This window comes from Elephas maximus, chromosome 5, assembly GCF_024166365.1.
Source record: "Elephas maximus indicus isolate mEleMax1 chromosome 5, mEleMax1 primary haplotype, whole genome shotgun sequence".
In the NCBI taxonomy this organism is placed as follows: Eukaryota; Metazoa; Chordata; class Mammalia; order Proboscidea; family Elephantidae; genus Elephas; species Elephas maximus.
In genome coordinates, this window is record NC_064823.1 from 41,688,195 (window position 1) to 41,706,373 (window position 18,179).

Sequence of the window (18,179 nt, forward strand, 5' to 3'; positions counted from 1 at the left end):
ATTTTTTAATAACTTCTCATGTAGTAAAATGAACACTGGGTTTGGAGGCAGAAGGTCTATACTGGGTCATGGTACCCCTTCCAACAAGTTTATATGTCTCTGTGTAAGACACCTAATATCTCCAAGCCTCAATTTCTTCATCTATAAAATGAAGATGAGACATGATACATCTGCCTCATGTAATGATCAAGGGAGATAATAAATGTTAAAGGTATCTCTAAACTGTAAACTGCTATATGAAAGTAGGAAACCCTGGTGGCACACTGGTTAAGAGCTACAGTGCTAACCAAAAGGTCAGCAGTTCAAATCCACCAGGGGCTCCTTGGAAACCCTATGGGGCAGTTCTACTATGTCCTACACGGTCATTATGAGTTGGCATCAACTCGACAGCAATGAGTTGTTGGTTGTTGTTTACACAAAAGTAATAATAAAGCTACCAACAATCTAGAATCTGGAAAACATGAAAAACTGGAAAATAAAATTTAATGAACAACAACAAAAACTTCTGACATATAACTCAGAAAAACCAGAACAATATTGCTTTAGTAAAATCCTTCCAACACCATTCTCATCTACTTTATATGAACAAAGTTTCTCAGCGATTGTACGTATAAAAATGAAAACTAGAAGTAAAATTGATTTAATTCCTACCTCAGTCTAACAATGTATCATATTCAACTGAGACACACAAGGACTGGTGGTGAGCAGGAGAGCCCATTTAGCTCACTGAGACACATTTCCAATAAAAATGTACTTTCCATATCAATAATATCAAAATCCATGATATATATATATAGTGTTTTGACCAACTATATACTAATAATAACTGTAATGATAACTTAATCCAGAAGGAAAAAAAATATTAATGCTTAGAGACAAGGTCATGGTAAACAGAACAACTTTTAAAATTTTGATTTATATAATATTATTATAGTAGATAAGTATGACTGAGTGAAAAAAGCACTTTTAATTTAAGAATATATTATTATATTCTGGGTGGGAGGATATGGCTTCAAGAAGAAAAAAGGAAAATGTAAAGTTCCCAAATGTTAAAAGAAGGGCTTATCTGTGTATTTTTTAAAAGGATGAGGGTAGGTATCATTTCACTGGATACATTCCAGAGTAATATAACATCTTTGCTTTAAAACATCAACATACATAATATGCTGAAAATTACATAAATGCAATTGTTTGATGAAATCAACTCAACGGCAATGAGTAACGGGTTACTCCAGATTTATCCAAAGAAGTCAATCTCCCATTTAAGGAAAAATAAAAACAACAATTGAAATGTCTTCAGCATTACCTTTTCTGTTATTTATGCAAGGATTTCATCTTAGCTAAATTGAAAGTTTGTCAAAAGCCAACAAAAAAAAAATTCAACTTCACTTTCTAGACAGATAACAACAGAGAGGTTTCAGTTAAAAATCTTTCACTCTGCTACTTCTTAACTAGTAATCTTGGGCAAGTTACTTAGTCTCTGTGAATCTCAATCTTCTCATTTGTAAAACAGTGATGATACCTACCTTATAGGATTGATATGGAGATTAAATGAGAAAATAAATATCAACTGTCTGGCACACTGTAAGTACTCAATAAAGGTAGCTCCTTCTTTTCAAAATCTATTTTATCACAAGAAACAAGAAGAAATATAATTGTGTTTTAATGAAAAAATTTTAGGAAGTGATCTTTAGAGGTGCATGGTAGGATGTTATCTAAGTAAGATGGTCACAAAGAAAATGTAATAGGAAGAAAGAAATTAGGAGCAGCAAAGTAAAGGGTCAAAAGAAGCAAGACAATAAATAAGAGTGGAAGGCAGTTATGGATGTAAAAGACGTGAAAAGACATCATTCATTTAGTTAAGGTTTCAACCCATTCTTAAGTTTTTTTTCTACTCCTGACAAGCAAAACTTTCCTACCAGCCCTTCATTTTGAAGGCAAACGCTTTCAAGAACCAAATGCTATTCCCAGTCTACTTACTAACTTGTCGGGATCACTAGACACTCCTTGGCGTCCAGCTGATTTTCCTATAAAACTAAATAAGGAAACTTAATATAAAAACCGATCCAATTAACAGAAAGGCCTCTGTTGACCATATAAAACAGTTAACAGAAACAGTGAGACCAGCCTAAGAATTTACGATGCTTTTTTCTTTTTTTCAGAGATCGAGCATATAAGAGAGAGAATTCTTCATACCAAAAGCTAGGAGCTGTCACTACAAAGAGAAAATGGTCCCTAAAATATTACTAAAGATTGCTCTAGAAATACAAACTAGAGACTCCTGAAAACAGGTCAAATGAAAGATACAGTATATTAACCTCAAACATCAATAGCTTTGAGATTCTAGCAAGATGAAGAACACTGACAAAAGAAAAGGCAGTATGGGGAAAAGAGTCAAAACAATGTATCTTTGTTACCTGTCATTTATTTGATACATGGTGAATATTAAACAAGGGTACAGTTTGTCAATGCTACAAGAGTGTAAGTTACAATTTCACTTTCATCCTTTCTCATCCCCAAAACTGGGTCAAAGACTACTTTCCTTTAATAATAATGACAACCAGAGAAATCACCAAATAGGACACAGAGATTCAATAACTAAGGAGATCTTGGTTGTTTTATTGTAAAACAAACAGTAATTACCTTTGAAAAAAGAAAATGAATGCCCCATCATAGATTAGTAAATTATAATACATCAACACAATGGGTTATTTGCTATGAAATGACCATAAAGACTATGCAGATATACGAAAAACTATGTATAGTTTAACAAATGTAGAAGCAAAATACAAAATGACACAGGAACTATGATTGCGATTATATAAAATATATAATCATAAACAGACTAGAAGGTCATAAATAGAAAATAGTCATGTTTGGATTAAGGTTGTAAGTCACTTTTCTCATGTTTTCTAGAGAATATGGTTTGACTTTTTAAAATTAGTTATCTGAACATATAACACATTTCTCAAATACCTTTCTGTTGTAGTAGCTCTGACGGCTGTGTGACAGTGGCCACAGGCTTAACTGAGTGATTTGCAGCAGGAGGTGTTCTTGTTGACGAGGTTCCTGACAAAACAGTGGATACTACTGGGCTGGTCTTGGGAGGCTGAACATTTGGCATAACAGGACAGGATAAAGAATCTGCAACAGAAGACAAGAAACAATTTCATCCACAGCGACATATTTGAAATATATAAAAACAGACTTAGTAACAAAAGTTTATTTGAAGTTCTTGTAGAAACTTCAGTAGCATCACATTTACCTAGTATACAAAGAAAATAAGGTAGGCCAAAGAAATGACTTTTCAAAAAACTGAAAATGATTTACTCACCAAATGTCTTAATAATCTCTAATGACAATTTTCCTAGAACATTTCATATGCTTCCTTACTTTCTTAAATGAGATGAACCCAAAACAGTTTTTCTTTAATAAGTATTAACTACTGCTAGTAATATTAATCACTGTACTTACTATTCAATGGTGCCTCAGGTAAGAAGATGAATAGAGGTTATCTACCTCTGCAATAATGTAGCCCCTGAATTCCATAGATGTTTCTAGTAACAACTAATATCTCATCTTGCCTTGTAAACTGTCACTTCCCATTTGCTGTTTCTGACACCTTATTTCACACATAACTATATAAGAGCCTGATGGTAAGAGTAGGCTGGACTTCAGGAACAAAGTACATATAATTCATAGTGGGCTTTTTTGATAGTTCATTGAGTTTCACTTCAGGGAGAGATCAGGGCTTTCCCAAAGTCTAACTACTGACTAAGTGGTAGGGTATTATATATCGATGGAAAATATATACATATAAAGTCAAATCAGAGAGATGGAGTAATAAAAATAAGGAAAAATGTTAACAGCATTAAAAACACATGTGCATCATAATCATTCTCTTTTTTTTTTTTTGCAAAAACAGAACCTAACAGAAAATATGCTTTAAAAATGAAGGCAAAATAATGTTTTCAAATAATAATTATTATTATTTTTAAAAAGGTTGGAAAAATTCATCACCAGTATACCTAGGCTCAAATATTAAAGGACGTTCTTCAGACTAAACGCAAATTATCCCTGATGGAAGAATGGGAGTGTAGGAAGAATGAAGAGCACCATAAAAAGTTTTGCAAGTTCCTCAGACTCAGCTCAGAGGAAAAAAAAAAATGCTGTTATTAATGTTTTCTCAAACAGTTAAATTTATCAACAGAAAACTTCCAATATCTTTGCTCTGAGGTGGATTACTGAGAACATGAAATTTAAAAATACTTCCCATTTAATAACAGCAGCATCAAGGCATTTCCTACTTTCTTCTTGAAATCATCCCAAAGCAACAGAAATGAGGCATGAAACCACAAAGTATATTTTCAGTGAAAATAGGAAACAGATAAATCCCAAACACAACATGAATGGAAGGGCTGCCAACAGCGAGAGATGCAGAGGTGCGCAGACAGAAGGCGGGAGGACCTGGGGCTGCAGATACCAGAGCCTGGAAGGTACGCTTCTGGACGGTGAAAGGCAAACCACTAAAAGACCGTGAACCAGGCAAAGGGCTAAGAGCAGAATTACCCCTGATCTCACTAGAGTTCTGAGAAGCAGCAATGTAACAGAGTGATAACTATGCTTATTTAACAGGGTGGCACAGCAGTTAAGCTCTCAGAAGGCTGGTGGTCCGAACCCACCAGCAGGTCTGCAGAAAGACCTGGCAGTCTACTTCCATAAAGATGAGGGCCAAGAAAGCACTATGGGGCGGTTCTGCTCTGTGCACGGGGTCACTGAGGGTTGGAATTCACGCGACAACATCCAACAATGGTAAGTGAAAACCAAGAAAGGTAAAATCATCTCAAATTAGGTGATGCAGAAAAGGGGAGGGGAAAATAAGGGAAAGGAAATATACTCATTTTGCCTGTTATTAATAAGAAATTCAAAGACACCGTCTAAAAATATAGAGGATATTTCTGCTTCTGGTAATGGTGGCCTAGGTAAGCAGAACCAATCGTCCACTAAAGATAACTTTAAAAGTTATATTAAAAAACAGCTTCTTAAAATCGTCAAAGAGCTAATATGATAGTAATGAATTTCTGGGCCAAAATCTCTATGAAACTGAAAACCTAGAGAAACAGCCCAACACTCAAAGCTGCTTTCACTGTGAACATCTGCTACAAACCTGATGTGCTGGGTTCTGTGGCCTTGCAGAGCATGGGGAACAAAACATATCCCTGGGCATGCCCCAAATGGAGCGCCTGATACGGGACCCTATATTCCAACTCTTAAGATAGGACTCTGAAGGGTTATCCTCTTGGGATAAGGATAAACCAGGAAACTAATTCCTACAAACACCAGCAGCTTTGGTTTAACCTAGTAAATCTTAAACCTTGAACTCGGATTAATGTGATCACAAGCCGTAGTGCCTTGAGGCAACTGGCAGAGGCAAACATAAAGCCTCTGGAGAAAGGTTGCATAATCCTAGGCCCACGAATAATTTTTCAAAAACAATTCCGAACACCAAGTCAAAGAAAACAAGCCATACAAAGAAACAGAGACACGGTGAGTAAGAACCAACCAGAATAGATGACAGTAAAAGACACCCAAAGACATAACACATTAGAATAATCAGATTCTAAAGTAACTATGCTTGCTATGTCTACTACATTCAAAATATAGTAGCTTGAAAATATCTGCAGAGAACAAAAACCTATAAAAAGTGGACATGGAAAAGAACGAAACAGTATTGAAACTAAAAAATACAATAGCTAAAATTAATAATTCAACAGATAAACAGCCACTCTGGAAAACTGTTGAGCATTATTTATTAAAGCTTTACATATGTATACACTATGACCTCACAGTTTTACCATCAAGTATATACGCAACAGAAATGCATATATTTGTCAAAAGACACATCCTAAAATGTTTATAGCAGCACTGTTTATAAAAGCCCCAAACCAGACATAACCCAAATACCCAATTACAGAATGGATATATTCACCCGACTGATATGACACAAGAAGAATGAAATATATCTAAAACTACAAAATGAATATTCTCACAAACCTAATGCTGAACAAAGGAAGCCAGACACACACAAAACAGAACATATCATGTGATTCCATACTGAACGTAAAGTACAAAAACAGGCAAAACTATTTTGTTAGAAGCCAATATATGCTTGGGGGTAATGTTAACTGCAGGGGACCCTAGGAAGTCTTCTGGGGTGCTGGCTACAAAGGTCTGTTCAGTTTGTGAAAATACATCAAGCTGTACACTTAGACATCACACTTTTCTCTGTGTGTGTGCAAGCATATGTATATGTATATATATTTCTTCAACATAAGACAACACGCACAAATCATAATCACTCATTTATTCCCCCCTCAAACTTCTGCTGGAAAACTTCCTTGAGAAAAGAAAGATTACTAAGAAAACTGTGCAGAAACTATTGAAAAGGAAGAATTTTTTTAATAGTGTTGAAATCATAAAAAAAACTTTAGTTCATACTCATTTCCATTGCACATATAAATATAGAGGTTTATCTTTGTTAAGAAACCTCTGCAAGACATAGATAGAGCTATGTACAAAAGACTATAAACAAGAAAGGCTATTTTATCTGAGATTCTTTTTTTGTAGGCTGAAATTTACCTTAAATGATAGAAAAGCTAATTAAAATATTTAGGCTTTACAGCTATGCAACTTGCTAGAAAACTTAAAAAGAATCCCTCTTCAAAATCTAGTGCTTTTAGACTAATGGGAAAAATTAATTTCACTCTAAAATTTAACTGTGAATGAATATGAATTCTCATTCCATTATTTTATCAAAGGAAATTACTAAACTCATTTAGGCCCTATTGTTGTTGTTAGGTGCCCCAACTCATGGTGACCCCACGCACAACGGAATGAAAAAAACGCTGCCTGTCCTATGCCATCCCATCCCCATGATGAGCTGCAGATCGGACCAATGTAATCTGCAGGGTTTTGATTGGTTGATTTGCAGTAGACCACCAGGTCTTTCTTCCCAGTCTATCTTAGTCTGGAAGCTCTGCTAAAACTCGTTTAACATCATAGCAGCTGTGCATGAGGGGCATTGGCTGGGAAATGAAGTACTAAATAATAAAAATTGGTAACACCACTAAGAATATATTAAAAATTACTCACAAGTAATACAAGAACTAAACAAACGTGGAAAAATATTCAACATCAGTAGTAATACAAGAAATTCAAATTTAGGTCCCAAATAGCAAGAGGTCACAAATTATGACACATGTAGCCAACAAATTATTATGAAGCTGTTGTTAACAAAAAAATTATAAAGATATACATTAAGAAAAAAGAAAATCCCATGTTCTCAATAATTACAACTGCATATTCTTATGCACACTCTCACACATACACATATACACACAACACTGGAAGGAAACACAAATTAAAACAATGGCTTTGTTAGCACGGTGGTTTTATGGATCATTTTTTCCACTTCCTATGAGTCGGAATCGACTCGACGGCACTGGGTGGGAACTTTTCTTTAATGTAGTAAGAAATTCTAACTAGTAGTTTTAACATCTGAAATTGCCAATATTCAACCCTGTTTGACCTACAAAAACAGTAATTTCATATAGTTTAACCTAATACATAAATATTTTAAATGTTACTTCACAATGTCAATGAACAGGTCTGGTTGGGAATCAAGGATATATGTTTTTTTAAAAGTTATCATCTCAGCAATTAAACGTCTAAGAAGTTTAGTTTTGAACAGGGCTCCTCTCTGCTCTGCAACACTACATCTGATGATCTACCTGATATATGTCATCATCCTGCTTAAAACCCTTCAATATTCTGCCAACGCTTGTGGGTAAACATGAAACATCTTATCCTAAAAAGTTTTTAACATGGTGAACAAGGCTCTGAATGATCCTAACTACATCCCTAGGCTCACCCTGGCTCACAGTTCTCCTTTAGCTTTAGTGGTCTTTCAGTTCCTTGAACTTGCCATGCTGCCTGCCATCAACGGGCACCAAGCACTTACATCTTCCTTTCCCGCCACTCACTTTTTTCTTTAATAACATAACTGATACACACCTTGCTATGTACTCTTAGCTGCTCTCCCCCTGAGACAGCACACTCCTCCTCTCCACCCTGTATTGCCCGTGTCCATTCAACCAGTTCCTATCTCCCTCTGCCTTCTCATCTCTGTGAGGTATTTTTGTAAGTGCTGTGCTAAATTTTTTTACAGCAACGTATGGAAAAAGACTGGCATGGGGGCACCCGTGAGGATGCCCTGCAGGGGGAGGGCACACAGATATATACACAGACACATACATAAACGCACACATATATATGCCCATTGTCATCAAGTCGATTCCAACTCATAGTGACCCCCTAGGACAGAGTACAACTGCCTCGTAGGGTTTCCAAGGAGTGGCTTGTGGATTCGAACTGCTGACCTTTTGGTTAGCAGTCATAGCTCTTAATCACTACACCGCCAGGGCTCTACACACACTTGTCATTAGTTCTTATCAGGTCAATTCCAACTCATGGTGACCCCATGTGTGCAGAGTAGAACCGCTCCACAGGCTATGACCTTTCAGAAGGAGATCACAAGGCCTGTCTTCTGAGGTGCTTCTAGGTGAGTTAGAACTGCCAACCTTTAGGCTAGTAAAAAAAAAAAATTTTTTTTTTTTTTTTTAGTAGTCAAGCATTTAACTGGTTGTGTCAAACAGGGACTCCTATATACATACATACATGTGCATATATATGCATAATAAAATACTCACGAAGTCAGCATACATCAGAAACAGAACATTTCAAATACTGTTGAAGCTCTCACTGTGCTCCTCAGAACATCCTTCTGCCTCTCTCCCAGAGAAACCACTATTCTCAATTACAGTTATTATTGCCTTCCTTTTGTTTTTAAATAGTTTACTACACATATAACTATCCTTAAACACTATTTTTGCTCATGCCTGAACTTTATAAACAATGGCATACAGCATGTATCCTTCCATGACTTCGTAAGTTACATTTCTGGGATTCTTTCCCGTTAATGAGAGGTCTATTTCATCATTTTCAATGCTGTTGAGTATTCCATTGAAAAAATACAATTTATCCATTCCAGTATAAATGGCTTTTTGGGTTGTTTCCAATTTCTTGTTTTCACAAACAGTGCTGCGAGGAATATTTGTGAATCTGTTCCTGGTACAGGTGTACAGGTTTCTCTAGGGCAGAGCTTTAAAAGGGGTATGCCATGGCTGGGGTACAGAACCACCTTAGCCCTGGGGGTATATCGCTGTGGGAAATGAGGTCTCAGGCCTTTGGCAACCTAGTCCCTTCAGCCCAGTATTCCAAACAAACTGTTATCATTTGCTGTAAGGGCTACACACATCTAAAACAGGTTAGGAAGTGGTGCTTAGGGTCTTTCTATTCAAAGTGTAGCATACACTAGCAAAATCTCTCACTGAGTTTCTCAGAAATGTAGAATCCTAGGCCAGGCCCTACCAGACCTGCATTTTAACAAGATTTTAGGTGCCTCAAATTCCCAAAGTCTGAGAAGGACTTCTCTAGGTTGTATGGGAATGGAATAGCTGTGTTTTAGGACGTGGTTATTTTCGGTTCCACTAATAGCAAATTTTCCTGAAATATTGAGCCAACATACCCTCCTACCAACTGTGTATAAGAGTTCCCTGTTACTCCACATCCTTGCCATCTTTCGATATTATAGGACTTTTAAATTTTTACCAATCTGCTGCTAGGCATAAGAAGATATCCCACGCTAGTTTTAATCTTCTTTTCTCCGATTATTAATGAGGTGGAGTATGTTTTCATTTCACCTTCTGTGAAATGCCTGTTCATGTATTTTTCTCTTCGGTTGCTGGTCTTTTGCTTATGAATCTGTATATGTTCATATTGAGGAGAAGTTCTTAATTAGAAAGTAATCGAGTTTATCATGCTTATCTTTTATGGCTAGCACTGTGTGTGCTCTCTTTAAAGAAACCTTTCCCTACTCCCAAGGTTCCGGAAATAGTCTCCCAATTTTGTTTAAAAAGCTCTAATATTTTGCTTTTTGCATCTAAATATTTATTTCATCTGCAATTTATTTTATACATGAAAAATTCATTCTTCAGATTGCAGCTCAAGTATCACTTCCTCAGGGAAGACTTCCCTAACCTTCATGATTAGTAGGTAAAAAGCCCTGAGTATGCTCTCTAAACACCATATTTCACTGTTTTGTGATGCTTAAATAGCAATTTTACATTCATTTGTGTTTATTTGGATAACATCAGTTTCCCCAAGTAGATTGAAAACTTCACCAGGATCAAGTTTTTTTACTATTTTATCTCCCAACACTTGAACAATGCCTGACACATACTGGCTTTTAAATATTTGTTGAATGAATGGAGACAAGGTCTATGAACATTAGGGACTATAACAGCATGCCAACTGAGAAGAAATTGCCTCTCTCACCAAAGGAAATTCAAGAGAAGAAAGAACACATAAAACTGACACTATGCAAAATAAACTGCTATACTGTGGTTTAGTTTATGGGACACTTGGAGACAGAACACCCAATTCAACAATGAATCCTTCGTCATTCTCTGATAATTCAGGTAGTTCCCAACTTGTTACTTAGAACTCTTTTCATTACATATAACATATATGAGAATTAGGTATCTGGACAGCCTCTCAAAAGAACCCTTCTTGACAAATATTCTACTACAAAAGTAGATCCTATCTTACATAATTATGCATAAAATTCCTTTGGAACTATGGGGATTAAAATTCTCAGTTATATAGCACCATCCATTCAAATTGTTCAAGCTAAAAATTTAAACCACCTTTTATTCTTCCTTTTCCTCCATAAGCTGTATCACCAAGTCCTTAAAATCATCCCTGTCATCTATCTTCTGTCTAAACCAATACCAGCCAAAGTCATCATCCTATACCTGGACAATTGTAGTAATTTCTCCCTAGATGCTCTTCCTGCCTCCAGGCTCTTCCTCCCCCAGTCTATCTACTACACTGCTCCCAGAATAAAGTTGTAAAGCACAAATCTTATAACACCACTATCGTGCTTAAAAACTTCTGATGGCTCCTGGTCCCATATAGGACCACACCCATGTGGGTTCTTCATCAGTTCCCTCACCTACTCAATGCCACTGACCAGCAGACATTGAGAAGCTGCTGCACTGGAGAGGGGATAGCTGATAAGGCAGAGTTCTGCACGGTCTGATCAAGAGAATGGACATCTCATTACCCCTTCCCTGAGCTCAGAGAAGGGGTAATGGGGAAAACTTCGCAAGTGGCAGGTGCAAAGTTGAGAAAAGAAGATAAAAGATCAACAGCAGAAGCTTCAGAAAAACTGAAGGAGTATGAGGGGAAAAATTATGTTATTCTCATATTGCCAATTTACAATTTCACTTACAAATTTCCAACGCTGAAAATAATCTCTTGTACTGCACTACTTGCACCTTTCGTGAACATATTTGTTTTTCCACCTTTCTAATTTATTTCTAACTCATATCTCTTTGTCTAGTTAAGTTCAATCATCCTGTAGGGGGTGTTTATTTTGCTTTTCCTCAGGTATATCACCACCCAGAGATGACAGATATAACATTAACTATCAGTGACAATTATATCTTAAATGACATATATGTAGTGGAGTTTTATACAAGGACAAGATAGATGATGATGATTACACAAGTAGCTTTTAAAATGCTTCTTGTTTTATAAAATTGTACATAGCAAAACAGCTTAATCAGATACCACCATGTTATATTAATATGTAAAATTCTTATCAAGCATGAAACATTCAAAGTAAGTAATTTTCCTGACAAAATTCAGTACCTTGGCATCGACACTTATCTCACCATTTTTTTAAACTGTACTTTTGAAAACAAAGGGAGAGTTAAAAAAAATAACAAAATGACTATAAATGAATCTACAGAGTTCTGGTACCCATCCTGCATCAATGATGGGTATCATCTCCCACAGCAAAACGTTCAACCAGCTTTACCTCAAACTAGAAAATGAGCCTCCACACACTGAGAGATCTAACAGTGAGAGTTTAAACTTTTTAAATGGACTAATACAATGGCTCCTTTTAAACACTAGCCAAAATTTCGCCTTCAGGTAACAACTAAACGTAGCACCCAAAATGTACACACATAAGGTAGGCTTTTTAATGAAATAAATTTCTAGTGCTTAATTATAATATATTAACATTGCTTTTCTAAAATAAAGAAGCAAATGAGATGATACTTAAAGGTCCCATTTATTCCATGTTTCCGAACATTAACTCATCAACTGCCTAAAAATTAAAAGCATGTAGCCATCACTGCATTACTGATATTAGCTTAAGGCAAGTTTATGCTTTTGTATCTCCAAAGCTTTATAAATCACTTAAGGGTATGTCTGAAATCTGAAATGTACAGTATATCTGAAACGAATATCTCAAATATATCTTAAAATGAAGCTACTGTAATTAAGAAATTTTAAAAATACAATAATTTTTATCAATTACTCTAAGGTTGAATTTCACACTATACTATGATTAATACCAAAGATACTCATTTTAATGTGGCAATATAAAAGTACTCAAAGCAATATTAAGCTGTCTTTCCACATCATTAAAAATCTATATTCCCGTGGTTCCCAAACTTTGTACCAAGGTGTCCCAGGGCATGCGACAATTCCATGGGATACTTTATAAAGTTTCAAGAGAAACACAGTGATACCCACCCAACACCTCATGAACTATTATTACTAAGTTGCTTGGACCTAACTACTTAATAAATGAAACTGTTAGGTATTTATTTTAGGGAAAAGGGCATTGTGAAAAAAAATATTGAGACATGTTAGCTGAGAAAGTTTGGGAACCTCTGTACTATTTTACTTTAATCTATTTCTTTGGAAATGGTGAAGGGCAAGTGTCATATTAATCTCAGATACATCTGTCAACCTCTGAACTAAAATTAATTGGCAATTTACCAATCCAAAGGCAAAATATTAAGTAGTCTTATTATTCTTTTTCTTCTACGATTAATTTTCTTACATGCTTCTTAACATGAATTAACTTCTAAAATTATACTTGTTATGGCATCCGTAGTACGTTATTAGAATTAAAAGAATGGAAATATATCCCACCTATTTGCCTAAAGAGCCAAATATTACCATTATTTAAATAGAAAGTAATTTTGTAATTATTCTAACTCTCCATTCAAGATATTTTTAATAATAAGCTCTTTCTAATTAGGTATACTGTTCAGGAGACAAGTGACCCCATATTTCCCTAGTCTTACATCTCAGTATAAATTGGTTCCATCTATCCAGGGTAATATTCTCATCTAGAAATAAGGTATGAATTGCCTGTATTTCTTCTTTTTTGTCATGAAAGTCACAAAATCCTTAAGTGAAAGGGACCTTAGGATAAGCTGATCTGTACAAGGACTACTTAAAGAAGAAAGAAAACAATTTCTACGGGAAAGAATGTCCTGGTTCTGACAGGGATAGCCTGAGCTCCAGGCCCCACTCTATCTTAACAATAATGAGGACAGGCAACTCAACTTGGATCATTTTTCACCCCTCATTTGTAAAACAAAAAGACTGAGGTAAATTTGGTTCTGTTACTAAGCACCACTTGAGATCAAAACAGAAATAAGATTCCCAAGACTACTCCTGGGAATTCTGGCACATTGGTCTGAGGCTGAAGATTGTAGTCTGTGCAAACCAGATTTGGGAACTGTGACAGACACTTTAAGTTGACTCATCCAATATCCAGTCAATGCTAGCCCCCTTCTTTCTTGCCTGCCTCTACTGTGGAGGTTATAAAGCTAAACATTCATTTTTAAGGAACCTGATTGCACAGTGGTTAAGCACTCGGCTGCTAACTGAAAGGCAGGTGGTTCAAATCCAACAGCCGCTCCGAAGGGGAAAGATGTGGCAGTCTGCTTCCGTAAAGATTACAGCCTTGGAAACCCTATGGGGAAGTTCTACTTTGTCCTAGAGGGTCGCTATGAGTTGAAATCAACCTAACAGCAACGGGATGGCAAATGATACATAAAAGGAAGCCTGTTAACGCCACCACTCTCTTCCCTTTCCACTCCCTTCTTGCTGTGTTTAACTCTGACTTGATGCCTAAGGGTACATTAAGTTATCTTGTTTCTATAAACCAAGACGTTAAAGATGGTAGGGTAGAAAGAAAGAACACTGAGGATATCTGGATCCATAATCCAGACTTTCTGTTATGCGAGGAAAATACCCCCCATTTTTGTTTAAACCACTATTACTTGCTTATAGCTGAAAGCATTGGTAAATGATATAGCAATGAAGGATTACCCCTGTTAATTTTGAATCAATTCCGACTCATGGTGACCCTAAAAGACAGGGGGGAACTCCCTCATAGGATTGCTAAGGAGTGCCTGGTGGATTTGAACTGCTGACGTTTTGGTTAGCAGCCGTAGCTCTTAACCACCATGCAACCAGGGTTTCCAGCAAAGGATTAGATGATCTCAAATGTAGGGTTCAAATCTAATATTCTAAAGTTCTCATTTTAAATAATCTAATTATCCAGGGAAGAATACTTTTCTACATCGGTGACAGATGACTGACGAGACCCTAATGTATAATTTAAAGGCATCGTTAAAATTCAGAACGCTACCACAGCTTTACTAATTCTCCCCATTCTTTTCAGACATTTTCATTCAGTTAGAGAGCAGACTTATTAAGTTCTAGTTAATGAGTTGAACTAAAACAAAATAGCCTATCGAAACTCCACATTAAAAAGACCACACACCTTATATACATAATTTTTAAACTAATAAATTCAACCCCATTTTGGTTTAGCAAAGTCAGAAAAACTACCAGGGTATTCACCCTTCCCCTGTCCTATCCTTCATCCTAACTTACCCGTTTGGGAATGAGAAAACACCAGCTTTAATGTGTAGGAAACACATGCTCCATGAAAGTCACTAACAGTGGCTAACAGGGAAACCAGCATAGTGCTGCAGGCCATCAGCTTTCCCTCAGTGAGTAGGACACTGTTGGAAAAAGAACTATCTCCAAGGTTGAACTAGTATAAAAGGGAATGCAGAGGCCCACAAAGCACATTCCCATATGGATCCCACTGTTTTGCCTTATGCCTAACTCACTTTAAGACAATTGCAGAGGCATAAAACACATCGATAAATATTTACTGAGATTCCAATCATGGCAAGGAACCAGACTAGATAAGGCAAATGGCTGGGTGGTTAATTATGAATAAGACTGGGGGAAGGGTTCAGAGAGATGCTGTATAATATTACAATAAATAAATAAATAAATTGCAAAAGTAGCTAATTCCCAATTTTTCTATTAAGCAGTGTCATTATCTTTAATCTTCATGCAAATAATAATCTGATTGCAAATGCAATGATATTCAACCATGCTTTGGTGAACTTTTCATTCAACCTACCAGTATGTGTTTGGTTGTTGCTGGCTGTAGCCAAGGATCCAGTGTGGTTTCCGATGAGATTGTCTTGGGTTGACTGAAGGCTTGGAGCTGACCACAACGGAGTATTGTATCCTGAAAGACTCTGCTGCTGGTGGTGCTGTAGTGATGGTGGAGGTGGAAGTGGCGATGGATGACTGACAGGTGTATGTTGACCAGAAAATGAATTATCTTTAACTGGCCTGATAGTAGGAACATTCTGTGAGGTAAACATTTGCCCATATGGATCACCAGCAGGCAGAGAGGGATATGAACCACTAGGATACGCAGCATTAGAAACAGTTGACATAGCATAATGACCACAAGTAGAGGGAGATCCCTGAGAAGCAACAGAAGAGTTGGCAGAGTACATGGCTGGATTATTGTAGTGATTCACAAAAGAGTATGGCTGGGAGGCACTCGTATGCAAATGGTATGCTGATGATACAGCACCTTGGAAAGATCCCAAAGTGGATCCCACAATATGAGGGGCAGGAGAGCCCCTGCCATACATCTGCTGTGCTCCTGGTTGTTGACTCACTGTGGTAAGAGTCACCACATTTTGTGTTGGTACTGTATAGAGACCAGAGTAGTAATCACCACACTGGCTATCGGATGGTAATGAGGTCATTTTCCCAGGTCCTTGAGAGTAATGTCCTGAGGCAGCAACATAGTTTTGAGGATGCAATCCATACCCAGGTGAAACCTGCATTTGATTCTGTGCTGGACCTGAAAAACAAAAAAAATATTTACAGGGATTGGGTAAGAGATAACTAAAACATATATCACAACTGAATAGGTCATAAAAGAAAATACCACAGGGAGAAAAAAACAATCATGGAGTAATTTTTAAGCATACTTCCTATTTAAATTTCAGCCCAGTTAATTGTTTTCTCCATAATTCCAACTTACTACAGAGGATATACTATTATAGCCCCATTGTGGCAGTCAGCCTCCAAGATGGCTCCCGATGATTCCCACCTCCTGCTATTCACACCCTTGTGTAGTCCCCTCCCATACTGTGGTCTGTGTGACCCACAGCATATGGCAGAGGTGATGGAATAGCGCATTCAAGATCTTAAAAAAAAAAAAAGATTGGCATCAGTTTTAGACTCTGGCTTTCTTTCAAATCACTCAGCCTGGGGGAAACAAGTTGCCATATTGTGAGCAGCCCTATAGAGAAGCTCATGTGTCGAGGAACTGAACTCTCTGGCCAAGAGCCAGAGAGAAACAATATTCACTGCCTGCCAAGAGTCACAAGAGAGATTGGAAGCACACTACTGAAACCCAGTTGAGTCTTAAAATGATTACAGCCCTGGCTGACAGCTTAAATACAATCTCCTGAGAGACCCTGAGCCAAAACCACCCATGAGATAAATGTTTGTTGCTTTAAATTGCTAAGTTTTGGGGTATTTTGTTATGCAGCAATAGATAACTAATATGCTCAGCCTGGAAGGAGTTCAAATATTTTATTAGCTTTTTTTTTTTTTTTTAAAAAAAATACTATAAAAATAATATACCTATTGTAGAAAGAACAAAATCAAAGACAAAACTATGGTGTTGGCAAAGAATACTGAATATATCATTGCCTGTCAGAAGAACAAACAAATCAGTCTTAGATGAGGACATCATGGCTGATAAGGTAGAGGGCCAATGAAAAAACAAGAGAAATCCAGCGAGATCAACTGATACAATAGCCTCAACAATGAACTCAAACATACCAATGATCATGAATATGGTGCAGGATGGGGCAGTTTCATTCTTTTATACATAGGTCATCATCAGTCAGGGCTGGCTTGAAGGCAATAGCAACAACACTAAACAAAAATTCAAACAACGAAGAATATAAAGTAAAAGTTTCTCTCTCTCACTGGTAGCTGATATTCTACTTCCCAGAGTAGGTACATGTAATAGTAACTTGCGAATCCTTTAAGAATTTGTAATGCATATATGAAACCTGCTGTCGTCAAGTCAATTCTGACACATAGTGATCCTATAAGACAGAGTAGAGCTGCCCAAGAGGGTTTCAAGGAAAAACTGGTGGATTCGAACCGCCGACCTTTTGATTAGCAAGTGTAGCTCTTTAACTACTGCACCACCAGGGCTCCAATGCATATACACACAAGCATGTAAATATTGTGGTGCAGTGAATTACTTAACGTGGTCCTTCTAGCCACTGTCTTTGTGGCTCCCACACAAGGTCCAGATGGGACTATGCAAATAAGTGGACCACCAAGGGGATTGGACAGTTGCTGCTAATGTAAATAAGGTGCATGGGGATGGGATCATGCGAATAACGTGTATGGAACTCTAATGAGGGGATTGGTCAGTTTTGCCATACTGCTAAGCTTGAAGAGACACAGAGAGAGAGGCAAGAGGTGTAACACGGAAGACAACAAAAGAACAGCATAGAAGTAGCAAAAGGGAGAGACAGCACGAACTAGGAGACCTATGCCAGACAGCTACAGTGGGGCTTGCCGACCCATGGAGCTGAGGGCTGTAACACATGCCTGACAAGGCCCCGAGCAGGGCCCAGTAAAGAGGGCCAGCAGAAGCTGTTCTAATCAAGAACTGTATCCTGATTGTTCCTGTTACTTCTGAGTTGTTACAGATCCTGAGTTATACCCTGTTACTTCCCTAATAAAGCATTTAACTGTAAGTATGGTACGTGAGTTCTGTGAGACATTACTGAACCCAAAGATCAGAGGGAGAGTACTGAAGGGAG

At 37.1% G+C, this 18,179-nt stretch overlaps 1 protein-coding gene across 4 annotated transcripts in view; it reads right to left on the bottom strand.

The window, feature by feature from the left end:
* The window catches only part of SEC24B (SEC24 homolog B, COPII coat complex component), a 112,243-nt gene that overhangs the window by 68,769 nt on the left and 25,295 nt on the right, over positions 1-18,179 (bottom strand). For all 4 annotated transcript variants that reach the window (XM_049885518.1, XM_049885517.1, XM_049885520.1 and 1 more), the window contains exons 2-3: positions 15,440-16,183; positions 2,977-3,144 (exon numbers count right to left, since the gene is read on the bottom strand). In XM_049885518.1, coding sequence (XP_049741475.1) covers positions 2,977-3,144; positions 15,440-16,183 — 912 coding nt within the window. The remainder of the gene's footprint in view (positions 1-2,976; positions 3,145-15,439; positions 16,184-18,179) is intronic.